The 14,721-nt window shown below is 30.8% G+C and overlaps 1 protein-coding gene across 4 annotated transcripts in view; it reads right to left on the bottom strand.

The window, feature by feature from the left end:
• LOC118197964 (rac GTPase-activating protein 1-like) overlaps window positions 1-14,721 on the bottom strand; it is a 61,118-nt gene that overhangs the window by 42,373 nt on the left and 4,024 nt on the right. For all 4 annotated transcript variants that reach the window (XM_035369537.2, XM_035369536.2, XM_035369535.2 and 1 more), the window contains exon 3: window positions 4,491-4,632. In XM_035369537.2, coding sequence (XP_035225428.1) covers window positions 4,491-4,632 — 142 coding nt within the window. The remainder of the gene's footprint in view (window positions 1-4,490; window positions 4,633-14,721) is intronic.

Consider the following 14,721-nt stretch of genomic DNA (forward strand, 5'->3'; position numbering starts at 1 on the left):
GCTACCGATTTTATATCATGCATTATAAAATTTACCCAACTCTTGTGAAGAACAAGGCAAATGTTGTGAAGGAATACCAGCACAAAAATTGCCGAAAACCCCTTGTGTGCTTATATTCCCTCCACAGACATCAAGTGTAAACTTTTGTATTTGACTCTGAACACTTTTGTAAATCTTCGGTGATATAATTAGTATTTTTAGTTCAATGCTTTTTGTAAAAACAGACATAATTTGCAAATTCTCTTAAATTCCACACATGATTGTGTATTGTGAATACACACACATATATCTATCTTATTATATTATAATTAGATTAACTTAAAAGTAATTTTCTGCCTCTAAGTCTGTCCTTTTTTAAAGCAGTGAAAATAAACAGGGGAAGAAAAAAAATGTATACTTGCGAACCTACAACACTCATAACTCGCAAGATTTTTCTCAATGATAAAAATATTTTTTTAATAATGAATTAACTTTAAAAAGTAACTAATTAATATCTGAAAGTTCAGTTACTAATTCTTAAATCCAAACCGTACAAAAATACTTACATGTAAAAAAAAAATTTTTTGCTTTATAATTTTGTTCATAGCAATTGCCATGTAGGCCTGCTTTTGTTAATAAAAGCTTTTTTAATGTGTCATTACTAATATCAGATCTAAATTTAGGTTTTGTTTTCTCAACAACACTGAAGAATCCTCTCACACTCTGTGTTCCATTATTCTAGACAGTTCACTACTCTTTAAAATTTCATCAGCACCTTTCAGTTTCCCAATTAAACTCCACCGGGTGTCAATTCTAGCTGGCTTTATAACACCATTCAAGTTTTCTAACTGTAAACTGCGAAATTGCAACATCAATATCATCACCTTTTGTAATTAAATAAAGTAAAACTGGAAATCTATTAGAAAATATATCAGAAAAAGATGTATTTACTAGATCAGAAACATCTGCAACTTTAACATGTAAAATCACTTCATCGCTGATGGGAAATTTATGTAGTATGTAATCGCATACTCGGCAGAAGTAGCTTCTAAAGTGGAAATTAAAACTTATTTTTGTCTTCTTCTGAGTTCTTCCTCTACTTTTTCAGTTGCAGCCCCCCTATTACCAAATCATCTTTCTTCAGATTTTCTGTTTCATAATAAATTACATCATATATAGAATTAGAAGACAAGACAAAGATTGGTATTACAAAATTTTGATAAAATGTTTTTAAGCACATCATAAATCATTGATCGCAAAACATGAATTAATGGAATTCTGTTTTGTAGAATTATGTTAAGAACATCAAATGATGGCAAAATAAATTTCATAAAAAAGAAAAAAGCTTTGTTAAGGTCCGAAGACAAAATCATTAATATTCGTTCTTCGCAAGATGAACTCACAGTAATTGGAAAAAGTTTCCCTTATTGATCAGTTTTTTATTGACTGAAATTTGTATCAGCTTTACACTTATATTTTGTTGTATTATTTTGAGAACTGCCAATTAAATTGCTCACTAGTGCAGAAATTACTTTATTTTCCTCAAACCTATTTTTAACAATGGAAGTAATAACTACATCTCCATTTACTTTATTTTATAACTTTCAATAGAGTATTTTATCTTAACTCTAGAAGCATTTACTTTTTTTAAAAAATGCAAGAAGTGGGTTCTATAGGTCGAGGATTCTAGATAAACATTCTTTTAAAGATAGCCAGTGTGTAAATATATGTTTCAAAATTTTTATTTCAGTATTATGCAGCTGATGAAATTGTTTCACTTTTTCCTTCTTTCAAGATAATAATAAATATCAACAATGTGTTCCTCCACATTTATTGGTAAAGAATTTGCCCCTTTAGCTGCTAAATTTAAGAGGTGACAGGTGCACCTCATAATTTGCAAATCTGAATATTCCTTTTTTTTAACCTGCAAAACCAGTCTCCAACAAACCATTACTGGTGCATTATCGGCATCAAGTGCTAAGCGATTATCCAGAGGAACTGCCTTTTAAAGTTTTAGTAATTAGCCGTGCTACTTTAAAACCTGTCGAATAGCCTTCTGCTGTGCAAACTAAGAATAAAAATAAATAAATAAAACATTACAGTTTTGCATCAGTATTACTGCTTCCATCCATTGACAGGCAGAATAGAACTGTTATAATGGAATTAATAACTGAAGATTTATCTTTCACACCCATTTCTTTAACAATTTCAACTGTTTTGGTTTTTGTACTTGAGTATTTATTAGCAATTTTGCCATCAGGAACATTTTTCTAAAGACAGCTGCAACATGATCCAATGTTTTCTGTGGCAGGTTGCATTCCAGTAAAAAGTGCAGAGAACAGCCATCCTGTATTAATAACTTTTTGGTCCTTTGTTTAAATAAAAGAATTAAATTTTTTGTTTTTTTTTTTTCAATCGAATCATGTTATCCTTGTGTTTTTGAGTACATACATGTTTGAGAACATCGACCCTTCCACAGTGTGAAATAGAAAAATCGTAATGACAAATGGTACATATTGCAAATGTATTAAATTTCCTTGACAAAATAATAGAAGAAAAGTCATATGTGTACAGTTTTTGAAAAGTACATGAGTATTTTACTTTTTTCGCAATATAACTAAAACAAAAGACAATAATTTCTTAAACTATTTCTTGAAAGCATGTGCACTCACATTCTTCAGTGACAAGATGAACGAAATAACAGCCTTGATCCTGCTTTGTACTCATTGGCTAATATACGCCAGACGACATACAGTGGTGCTCAGTGCTCATTGGAGAACTGGAACACAATGTTTTCGGACACATGTCCTCTCACTCACAAAGCAGAAGTGCACTTTAATTTCTCTGATGAAACGTTTGGTTTTATGTGGTTCATCTCACTGATGAAACGACTTTTACTTATATAACCTAGTTTCATTTTTATATGTAACCTAGAGAAAAACTAAGTGCTTTAAAAAACCCCAAAATCACTTTTGTGTATGTGTAAATAACAAAGTATTAAGTCAAGTAACATAAAATTGTGAAAAAATGTTAAGAATAAGAAAAATTTGGGAGAAATATGTTGTAAATTGGGTTGGCGGGAGACGGTCAGAAATTGGAAATCTTCTGCCTAAATAGAGAGAGTTGGCAACACTGAGAATAGAGGGAGGGGAATCCTTGCTACATGATTCATGTCCATTCACCCTATTTCATGAATATATTGGTCCAAATGGTAGTTACAGATTCGTGCTCACGTTTGCAGCTATCGCTATTAACTATACGATAGAGTTGTCAACTTTTGTCACTGCTTTCCCTCGTTCATACCTTCTTTGAAACTCTGAATTACATCAGAAAATACTTTTAGTTTGCACAGCAAGAATCGTCAATTCTCTGAGTTTCATCATTAAGGACTTATCAGTCATGCTCGATGGCACGCAAGAAAACTGAACATTTAATCCAAGTACCCCAACTGTTGCAATGCAAAATTCTAATAGAAAGAACCTGATGACTTCTTAGTGCAAACAATTATAACTGGGATCCTTTATAAAAATTTGTCCATCGTAAATCATTTACCCTAATAAGATCCTCCCTGACACTTTTCAGATACTTACAATAGCTGATATATAGCATATGTCATACATTTAAGGCTGACAACTAATAATAATGATATTCATAAAAAAATTATTTCTACGTATATCAGAAGACATAACATGCAGTTTGTCCTATCAAACTATGATAATACTACAGTTGACTTAATGTGTGATTTTTTTTTATAACAAAAGCATTGGACTTAAATGTATTTCTTTGACACAAAAGAAATACATTTAAGTCCAATGCTTTTGAATTAAATGTATTTCTTTACATGATCAAACAGTAGCAGCAGCCATCACCAAGACAGAGATGAGAAAGCTCCGAGATTGCTTTTAACTACTACAAGAATACAGTGACAGCTAAACAACAGGTCTAGAATTGGCTTGGACCAGACAGAGCAAGATAGATTCAGCAAGAAAACGAAATTTTATTCCCTTTTCTTTATTAACCCAAGAACTTTCTGTACATGAGGCTATAACAATGGCAATATGAGAGTAAAAGAAGCAGAAAGATGCTGAACAATCAAAAAGAGAGGAAATGTCCCCACAAAAGTGTAATAAAGTATGTTTGATAATTTTTACTTACAGTATCTCAAACTAAATCTGTAAAACAATTCTAGTTTTTTAAAGCACCTTAAATTCCTTTCTCTAATGAGTAGATATCAGTGCTCTGCCTGTAATTTTATTTCAAAGTTTGATAACAAAAATGACGCTGCATATTAAAATTATTTACAGAGTTAATAACACAGAAAAATTAACCTTTAAACAATTCTCATATTATAAAACTGTATTTTAAGAATGTATTCATTCATCAATATGATAATACTTTGTTTTATACCCTTGTTTTAATTAAAGCAAAATTACTTTAAATTATGATATATTTTCTTTTTGAATAGCAGATTACAATAGCAAACAATATGTATTTTCCCACAAATATCCTACTTTATATGCATATTCTGGGTTTCTAGCCTCTTCTTATCAGATTCTAGTTCGAAAATGGTGTCACGGAGAGTCTGGATTTCTTTCTCAGCTTCCTTCCATTTACGCATGCAGGCATGTTGACTTTCAACAAAAATCTTGAACTCTAAATATTTCAAACACAAGAATTAAAAAAAAAAAAAAAAAAAAATTGAAATTAATGTTCTCTGTTATACTGAAATATTTACACTTAAAAGTTTATTAAAAGCAAAATTGTAATTTCAGTATTTCTCTGTGTAATTAATAGTAAAAGGCGGTGAAACAGTTTTGAAGCAAAAATATTTGTTTCTTTCAATAAAAAAATATACATATAAAATTATAAAATAAAAGCTGCTATATTAACAAGATAATTTTATAAAACAGTGATTTTTCTGAAATAATAAGATTGTTTTAATTACAGAGAAAGTCTCTTATGAGTAAGTAACATTTAAGTTATCTCTTGTTTGAAGTTGAGTGCCTTCATCGAACATTAAAAACAGCATTAAAAGCCCACAACAACATATCTTGGACGGACACATTACCAACAGTACTTTTGGGTTTGCGTACTGCTATTCAAGAAGATACAAATCATTCTATTGCACAAGTAGTTTATGGCCAGAGTCTCAGACTTCCTGGAGAGTTTTTCAGCGAACCAAGTATCTAGACATCATCGGAGACTTTTGCTAATAAGCTCCAGAAACAGATGGAAGTTGTTGGACCTAGATTAATTTGTAAAAATTTATCTGAACGGATATTTGTACATAAAGACATAAAATCTTGTTCTCATGTGTTTCAGCGAATAGATCAGGTAAAAAAACCTCTGGAACCTCCTTATGAAGGACCATTTCTTGTTATTGATTGCATGGACAAATATTTTACCATTAGCATAAAAGGAAAACATGTTAATGTATCCCTGGACCGCTTGAAACCAGCATATATTTTAGCTGAGGAAAATTCTCAGTTGATACAACCTGACTACACTAATTCGCAGAGACCGGACTCAACTTCGGATGTGAATCAAAAACATTCTCGCACAGGCAGAACTATACGTTTACCTGTTAGATTCCAGGATTGACTCTAAATTATTCTGATAGTGGTTAACACTGCAATACTAGTTACTACCTATTTCTCCATCTTCATAACGTAACTTAGTTACTGGTGGGGGAGTAGTGTAGTGGCCCAGTTATTGCATGAGAAATAATTACTTTTTATTTCATATATTTGTTCATGAGTTTAATTATTTTATAAAATTAACTTTAATATTTTGTTAATATTCATATTTATATTTCTTTTATGCTGAATGGCAACAAGTAGTTCATATTTATATTTAAATTTCTTTATGCTGAATGGCAACTAGTTCTGATTCATGATTGCTAGGTTTGGGTTTCAAAACGTTGCTCGTAGCGCCGCATTTCGATAGCTGGAAAATAAAATGCAATAAACCTAGCTATTTGTTTATAATTCATGCTGTTCCTAATCATAAATTAATTTTAAACATTAGTAGCCAAGGCTACAATAAAAACCTATTTTATTTATTATACTAATGGTATAAAAATATTTGTTCTGAATATTTTTAAGAAATACATATAAAATTCCATTTTAAATCATTGACTTTATTATGCTGATGAACAACACACTTTTATAATATGAAAAATTATACATCTTATTGATTAACAAGATCATCTTTAGCTTTAGATCTATATTTATTCAGACAGAAATTTATCTGTTAAATGAAAATAATTTAAAATTAGGCAAGAAAGCTACCTGATTTCAGTGGAGGTTTTGAATAAAAGTCTATTAATTAAGAGGCAATCATACATAAGTCTTTCTTCTTCAAGGGAGGAAAAAAAAAAAAAAAAAAAAATGTTTGATGAAGGGGTGCACAAATCATTGGCAGTTTTGTGAATTAAGACTAAAATTTTTGCTTGACTTTTGAGGCTCATAGGTAGTGTATTCATAAATGATTATAAAAAGAAATGGTACTTTTCCATTTTGCCGGCGGAGGCGATAAAGTCGCCATAAATGATACAACCGAGCCAAACAGTATATCCCGGCTGGTAACCTTTTACTGCCACATTTTCAAAATAAGTCGCGGCCATTTTTTTATCAGTCACATTAATTACGACAAATACGTCTGCCTAATACATAAAAAATGGATGAAAAACCAATGAAAATTTGAGATTTACCCAGAGCAGAGGGAAAATCTGTCAAATTCTTTCAAGCGAAAAGCGTTTTGCCTAAAATTGCTTCTTGTGACAATAACCATGAAATGAAATAGTATTTCGGAGACTAAATTCAGTGGCGCTGCAACCTTTCAGTTTGTCATCAGTAAAAGTAGTATTCGGAAAGGCACATGGTTTAAGTAATCGAAAGTGAATTTCTTGAAGTGGGTGAAGTTTATTTATGGTTGCAGCAAAGAATTAACTTCAGTTAAATGGTGTGCAAATCAGTTGGTTAAAAATCGGTCACGGAACAATTGTGAACTGGAATAACTACATGCATGAGGTTTGTGTAAATTCTCTGCTGAAACATAAACAGTGGGAACTAGGAGGACCTGGTACGATCGTGGAAGTGGATCAAAGTATGTTCACGAAATGCAAAAACAATGCAGGACGGATCCTACCACAGTAGTGGATATTTGGTGGAGCTTGCTGTGAAACAACAAATGTTTCCTTGTAAAGCTGCCTAACCAATCCATGAGCATTATATTAACAATTAAGGAAAATATCAAAAAAGGAACTATAATATATTTAAATTCGTGGAAATCGTACTGCACTAAAAAACTGGAAGAAGAAAGTTTCGAACATCTCAAAGTGAACTATAAATACAACTTTGTCAATCCAGAAACTGGAACACACACATAAAAAAATAGAAAGACCATGAAGTATACCAAATTGTGAAATAAGAAACACAGAGGAACAGCATGTCTTCATCTAAAAAGTTATCTCGCGGAATTTATTTGGAGAAGGGAAACGAAAGGCCACTTTGAAAAAATGTAAAAAATTCTTAGAACAAATATTTGTTAACATTTTTTATGTGTATACTGGTCGCCAATAAAGTCTGCTTGGCAAGATTTGCGATGGCAAAATATAAAAATACCAAAGAATATTTTATTAGACATGAGAAATTTTATAACAAAATATATAATGGCCAAAGACACAGATCAGGGAAATCATAGTTAAATGTTAAGCATGGAAAATTTCTATGCATGTCAAAAACATGTGCGATACATACATGCAAGGCTTAACTACTACTGCATATATACTAAACTATACGCCAAAAACATAGCAAAGGTGCAGACAGTCGAAAAGTACTATTTACATCTATGATGCATACACAAAAAGAGTTTATAAAACAGTGCTCCAAATACAATTACTCTCAGAATTTTTGGGACAATATTGATAGTAATTTCCAGAAGGAGCTTCGGTGCTACTTTGGTAGACGGTTGCACGGATTTTGGCGATTTTTCCTTTGGCAAGTAATACAACTTATGGTAAACCCATTGCTGGATAAGTTATTTATGGTAACCAATACTTTGTTGTCATTTTATTAAAAAAATAATGCGTTTTATTATGCATAACTTCCGTGGTTTAAATATTATTTATGGCTTCTAAATATTAAAAATCAATTTAATTTTACATTTTTATTTGAAATAAAAATTTTGTTGTTTATAATATTTTATATAATTTTATGTTGTTGATGATGTAATCAATGCCATCACCTTACTTAAAAAGTAATTGGTTTTATTAATATCTATAAATTTAATCTAATGTTTTAAACATTATTTATGGCTGTTAAATATTAAAATACAATTTAATTTTGCATTTGTTTTAAAAATGATTTTATTATGAATGATTATTTAAATAATTTTAATTCTATGCGTGATGTAATCAGCTCCCTGATTGGTTACTAAATATTTGTGCATTACCGCGCCATTTTAAAATTTTATTATTCATCTCCGGGATGGATAATGGAATGAATATCTCCGTTTCGAAAATGAATGTTGTTATTGGTAATTACCAAGAATTATTGGTATTGGAATAAAAAAATTGCCCTTTGAGACCTTATTTTGGCCAACCTGTCTTTCCTAATCAAAGATTTATTCATAAATTGTTAATAGCGTCAGAGGAAATTTATTTTAAATTTTTGGAGGAAACCTCGCTAATTGCTTTTTCAATGAAGTGCGAGATATGTGGATAACAGATGAAGATGGTTAAAAGAGCCGATTCAATTATGATTTTGATTTTTTTTGTGGTACTTATCAATAAACAAGAGGTTAATTTACTCAAAAAATTTAAGTACATATTTTTCTTTTATTTTATAATAGTATGCTTCAATTTTTGTTAAATAAATTAATACACTATTTTTAAAAATTGCCGAGATAATTATTGTAACATGTTTTAATGGTAATTATATTTTATATAACGTATTTTAAAGTATTTGAATTTAATAATATTCTAATTCTTTTAAATGTTGGTAGGATGGTTTTTAATTCGATATTCAATTTCAGTAATATTTTAATCTAATTAAACGTTGGCACAATGTTTTTATAGCGGTGTTTCTATTCTCTTTTTTGCTATATGAAAGTAATAATAGCCTTACTTTAGTATTTTATACTCATAGTAAATGTATTTATTTACACTTGCCTGCCATCTTAAAAAACGACACTTTCAACAAAAAATTAATCCATTACTTTTAATGATATTTTTTTTTTTTTTTTTTTTTTTTTTTTTGTTTCGAATACTTTACTATGCGTAAAAACATTGTAAAAATCTGACGATTGTAAAAATCGCGCCAACAATTGTGCCAACGAAAATCGCCAAAAATCCGTGCAACCGTCTACCAAAGTAGCACCGGAGCTTCTAAGGTATTCGAAACTTAAAAAAAAAATAAATAAATATCGTTAAAAGTAATGGATTAATTTTTTGTTGAAAATGTCTTTTTTAAGATGGCAGGCAAGTGTAAATAAATACATTTACTATGAGTATAAAATACTAATGTAAGATTATTATTACTTTCATATAGCAAAGAAGAGAATAAAACCACTGCTCTAAAAACTTTGTGCCGTTTAAAAGAATTAAAATATTACTACATTTAAATACTTTAAAATACGTTATATAGAATATAATTAACATTAAAACATATGTGACAATAATTATCTCAGCAATTTTTGAAAATAGTGAATTAATTTTTTTAACAAAAATTGAAGTATACAATTATAAAATAAAAGAAAAATATGTACTTACATTTTTTTGAGTCATTTAACCTGTCGTTTATTGATAAGTACCACAAAAAAAAATTGGAATCATAATTTAGATATCAATGAAAAAAATTTGAAAAATGTAATATCAAGGGCAAGAATAAAAAAAAAATTATAAATAGATAAAGCAATTAAGAGCCAAATTAATGGATCATAAAGATTAAAAATAACAAAAAAAATTTGGAAAAAAAAAACACCTCCAATAATAGGTACAGTCAAAAGTCGTTAATTCGGACACCCATAATCCGGACCTCAAAGCTACAAACTTTCTGCGCATGCTTCGCGTTCACGCATGCGCACAGGCGTTTACGAGAGCGCGTAAGACCCTTACGGCTGCGAATATGTTTGTGCGCATGCGCGTTTAATGTTTAACGGAGTTATACGCTAAGCTAAAGTTATCTAATTCAGTTAATGTTGCAGATTGCGTTGTTCCTTAATCTTCGAATTGGATCCGGCTTATTATTTTTTGCAGACTGTTAGAGCAATTTTATAAAAGTAAGCTTGAACTTTCGATTATGTCAAATAGAATTTCCGATATATATTTACTACAAAGCGAAAGTATGTTTTGAAATCCGAAATCTGTTTATCAATTTCACGCTGCTCTGCGGCAGAGGTGGGGGCAGAAACGTCATTATTAGATTATGATAGATTAGAAAGATTATGTCAAATAGAATTTCCAATATATATTTACTAATATGTAATTTGTATCTACAAAGCGAAATTATGTTTTGAAATCCGAAATCTGTTTATGAATTTCACGCCGCGGATTGAAGTTGATCTGTCAACACTATCCTTATCTTCAGAGCAGATGTTTTTATTTTATTTGGATTATAATTCCGTACTAAGTTTAGTATTTCGTCTCGATGTACTCCGTCTTTGATATGATTTAAATCAAGTTCCTCGTCATTATAATTCGCTTCCGATAGTGAAGAAAGTGACCCAGAGGTTATTGAAAACGAAAACATTTCGATTGACAAATTAGTCGGTATTCTCAACACAGCAATTATAGGACTTGAACAGCGGAACTTTGTAACTAAACAAGAAATTATGTCTGTTTAATAGAATTAAAGAGAAAGTATTATCACATGAAACGAAGCAACTTACATTGAAGGAAATGTTTAATAAAGTAAACAAATAAATATTAAGCTTTTTCTTTTTGTAAATTTTGATACCCTTTAGATCATAATTGTTCTTTATTTCATAAATTACGGTTTCATATTTTTAATTTTGTAATTTTTGCATGCCATCTTACCAGATTTAAACTGATGATCTATAATCCGGAAAAATCGATAATCCGGAATCGTCGAAGTCCCGACGAGTCCGGATTAACGACTTTTGACTGTATTGTTTTTAAGATTTTGAAGCTCCTTTAACTGCCCCTCCCTTAAGTACAAAAAGTCAATTTTTTGATTCCGATACCAATAATTCTTGATACTTACCAATAACAACATACATCTTTGAAGGAATTTGGGGTAGAGTACACTTTAAGGTACCCCTTGTATTATAGCGAAGTTGTCGTTTGATTTATCGCTAAGTTGTTGTTTCCTTTATGGTAGCCTGAGTAGTTGAATGTTATGGAAACCCTATTGTGACGTAATCGGGTGCATAATTCTGGGAAATTTTGAATCATGGGATGTTTTGTAAGCGTTTTTGTGGTGTGTTAAAACCGTTTAGATGGATTTGAATGGGTTTGTAGGAAGAAAGGTTCAGATGGTCACTATGTGAAGCGTTCCATCAGAAAGAGTACCTGGTTTGAAAAAAGTCATTTGAGTATGATTGATATTTTGATTTTTATGTGGCTCTGGGTGTCTGAAGCGAATTCGAAAATCATGGTAAGTGAATATTTGCTTTTGGTAGTGCTTAAATGTATAACATGCTTTTCCTTTTTTATTTTATTGTTTGGTTTAAAATGTATTTTATTGAGATTACGTATTTTTTGTTTGTCTATATTGTAGACTTTGGTGCTCCTTTGACTTTTGAAGTGAAAATATACTGATGTGTACATGGACAAAGTAAAGGGAGTGCGCAATGCCAGTTTGTGAAATTCTGGGATTTTTTTTTTAAGTGAAAATAGGTCGACGTGTACATGGAATTTCATGAAATTTCACGAAGGAAAAAATTTCACGAAGAGTGTGCAATGCCATTTTTGTGCAATTCGGGGATTTTTTTTAAAGTGAAAATAGGTTGACGTGTCCATGGATAAAGTCAAAGGAGTGCGCAATGCCATTTTTGTGCAATTCGGAGGGTTTTTTTAAAGTGAAAATAAGTCGATGTGTAGATGGATACCGCGTTTGTGCAATTGTTTGTCTTGTTATTTTGGCTTTGTGTAGCAGCGTTTTTTGGCGCAAAAATCGCCGCTTCGCAAGCCGAAATAGCAAGTCAAAGAATTGCACAAAATCGATATCCATGTACCGCCGAAAATCGTCAAGGGGTACCCTAAATTATACTTTTACCGTAATTCGAAAATATGGATTAAATTTTAAAATTGCGTGGTAATACACAAATTTTGGTTAATCTTTACATTATGGTAACTTGGCATTTTTTTGGCAAAAATTTGGCGACCAACTCTCCTACAGCAACCCTTTATTTTTTCTTTCCCGCCGCCATTTTGTCTTCACGAAGTAAAGACATGTTTCTTTTCTTTTTATCTACTGAACACTTCTTCCAACAATCTACTAGCCGAATTACACTTATGCTAGAAATTTTATCTAACAAAACTGCTTAATCATGACAAATATTCACTGCAAAATTGGGAAAAAGTGCACAATACCATACTCCTTACGCGTTTTTCAAAATAACACATACACATAAACCATGTACACGCTGACTTATTTTTACTTAAAAAAACATCCCAGAATTGCACAAAAATGGCATTGTGCACACTCTTCACTATATCCATGTACACTGCTTTTTTCTCATAAATTAGAAAAATTTCACGAAAATACATGACAATTTTCTCAATCTTTAAACCCGGTAAAAAGAACATATATGCAATTACCTGATCGCGAAAAAGTATATACCCTTTCCAAATATGAACATTTCCACATATAAAATAAATAAAATATCCAAAAAGTTTTACTTCTAAATCATCTATTACATTATACACGTCACCAACGAATTCATACCGCAAGCATTACAAATACTTAGTATCAAATATTTAAATTATTTCTATGCACGTTTACTTCAACTTAAACGTGTACCAAATTCCTACAAACATAAAATTCACAAAATAACTATCATTTAATTAAAATATCACTAAACCATGTACACGTCGACTTATTTTTACTTAAAAAAACATCCCAGAATTGCACAAAAATGGCATTGCGCACACTCTTCACTATATCCATGTACACTGCTTTTTTCTCATAAATTAGAAAAATTTCACGAAAATACATGACAATTTTCTCAATCTTTAAACCCGGTAAAAAGAACATATATGAAATTACCTGATCGCGAAAAAGTATATACCCTTTCCAAATATGAACATTTCCCCGTATAAAATAAATAAAATATCCAAAAACTTTTACCTCTACATTATCTATTATACAGTCAAAAGTAGTTAATCCGGACTCGTCGGGACTTTGGCGATTCCGGATTATTAATTTTTCCGGATTATAGATCATCAGTTTAAATCTCGTAAGATGGCATGCAGAAATTCTAAAATTAAAAATATGAAACCGTAATTTATGAAATAAAGAGCAATTATGATCTAAAGGGTATCAAAATTTGCAAAAAGAAAAAGCTTAATATTTATTTGTTTACTTTATTAAACATTTCTTTCAATGTAAGTTGTTTAAGTTTTGCTTCGTTTCATGTGATAATACTTTCTCTTTAATTCTATTGAACAGACATAATTTCTTGTTCAGTTAGAAAGTTCCGCTGTTCAAGTCCTATAATTGCTGTGTTGAGAACACCGACTAATTTGTCAATCCAAATTTTTTCGTTTTCAATAACCTCTGTCACTTTTCTTCGCTATCGGAAGCGAATTATAATGACGAGGAACTTGTTTTAAATCATATCAAAGAGGGAGCATATCGAGATGAAATACTACATTTGGTAAGGAATTATAAGCCAAATAAAATAAAAACATCTGCGCTGAAGATAAGGATAGTGCTGACAGATCAACTTCCAATTCATTATGCGGCCCGCCGCGGCGTTCCCCCCACCGAGCAACATGAAATTGATAAACAGATTTCGGATTTCAAAACATACTTTCGCTTTAGATCCTTTACATATTAACAAATATATATCGGAAATTCTATTTGATATAATCGAAAGTTTAAACTTACTTTTATAAAATTGCTCTTACAGTCTGCAAAAAATAATAAGCCGGAACCAATTCGAAAATTAAGGAACAATGCAATCATCAACATTAACTGAAATAGATAATCATATAATTTTAGCTTATACGTCCATTATACATAAAACGCGCACGCGAAAACGTATTCTGCACTTGCGCACACTCACATGTGCAGTCGTAAAAGGTCTTACGTGCACGAGTAAACGCCTATGCGCATGTGTCAACGCGGCGCATGCGCAGAAAGTTTTTAGTTTTGAGGTCCGGATTATAGATCATTCCGAATTATGGGTGTCCGAATTAACGACTTTTGACTGTATTACAAACGTCACTAACTAATTCATACCGCAAACATTACAAATGGTTACAAATACTTAGTGTCAAATATTTAAATTATTTCCATGCACGTTTACGCAAATTACTTTACTTCCACCTTACATTTAGAACAATGCATAAAAATAATATCCTCAAATAATTAAAAATACTAACTTACCTATTCTTCTTCAGAATCTTGATTACGTGTCCGATAAACTTTTCTTATTTCTGTTTCAGGATCTTTAAAATCATACTTATAGTTCACAGCAAGGTACCAAGTAAAATAAATAACTTAATAAAACATCTTTACTTCTATCTCGCACAACCTTAAAGAAACACTTATT

This window comes from Stegodyphus dumicola, chromosome 12 (assembly GCF_044657685.1).
Source record: "Stegodyphus dumicola isolate Sdum_Otavi_A_Nest chromosome 12, ASM4465768v1".
In the NCBI taxonomy this organism is placed as follows: Eukaryota; Metazoa; Arthropoda; class Arachnida; order Araneae; family Eresidae; genus Stegodyphus; species Stegodyphus dumicola.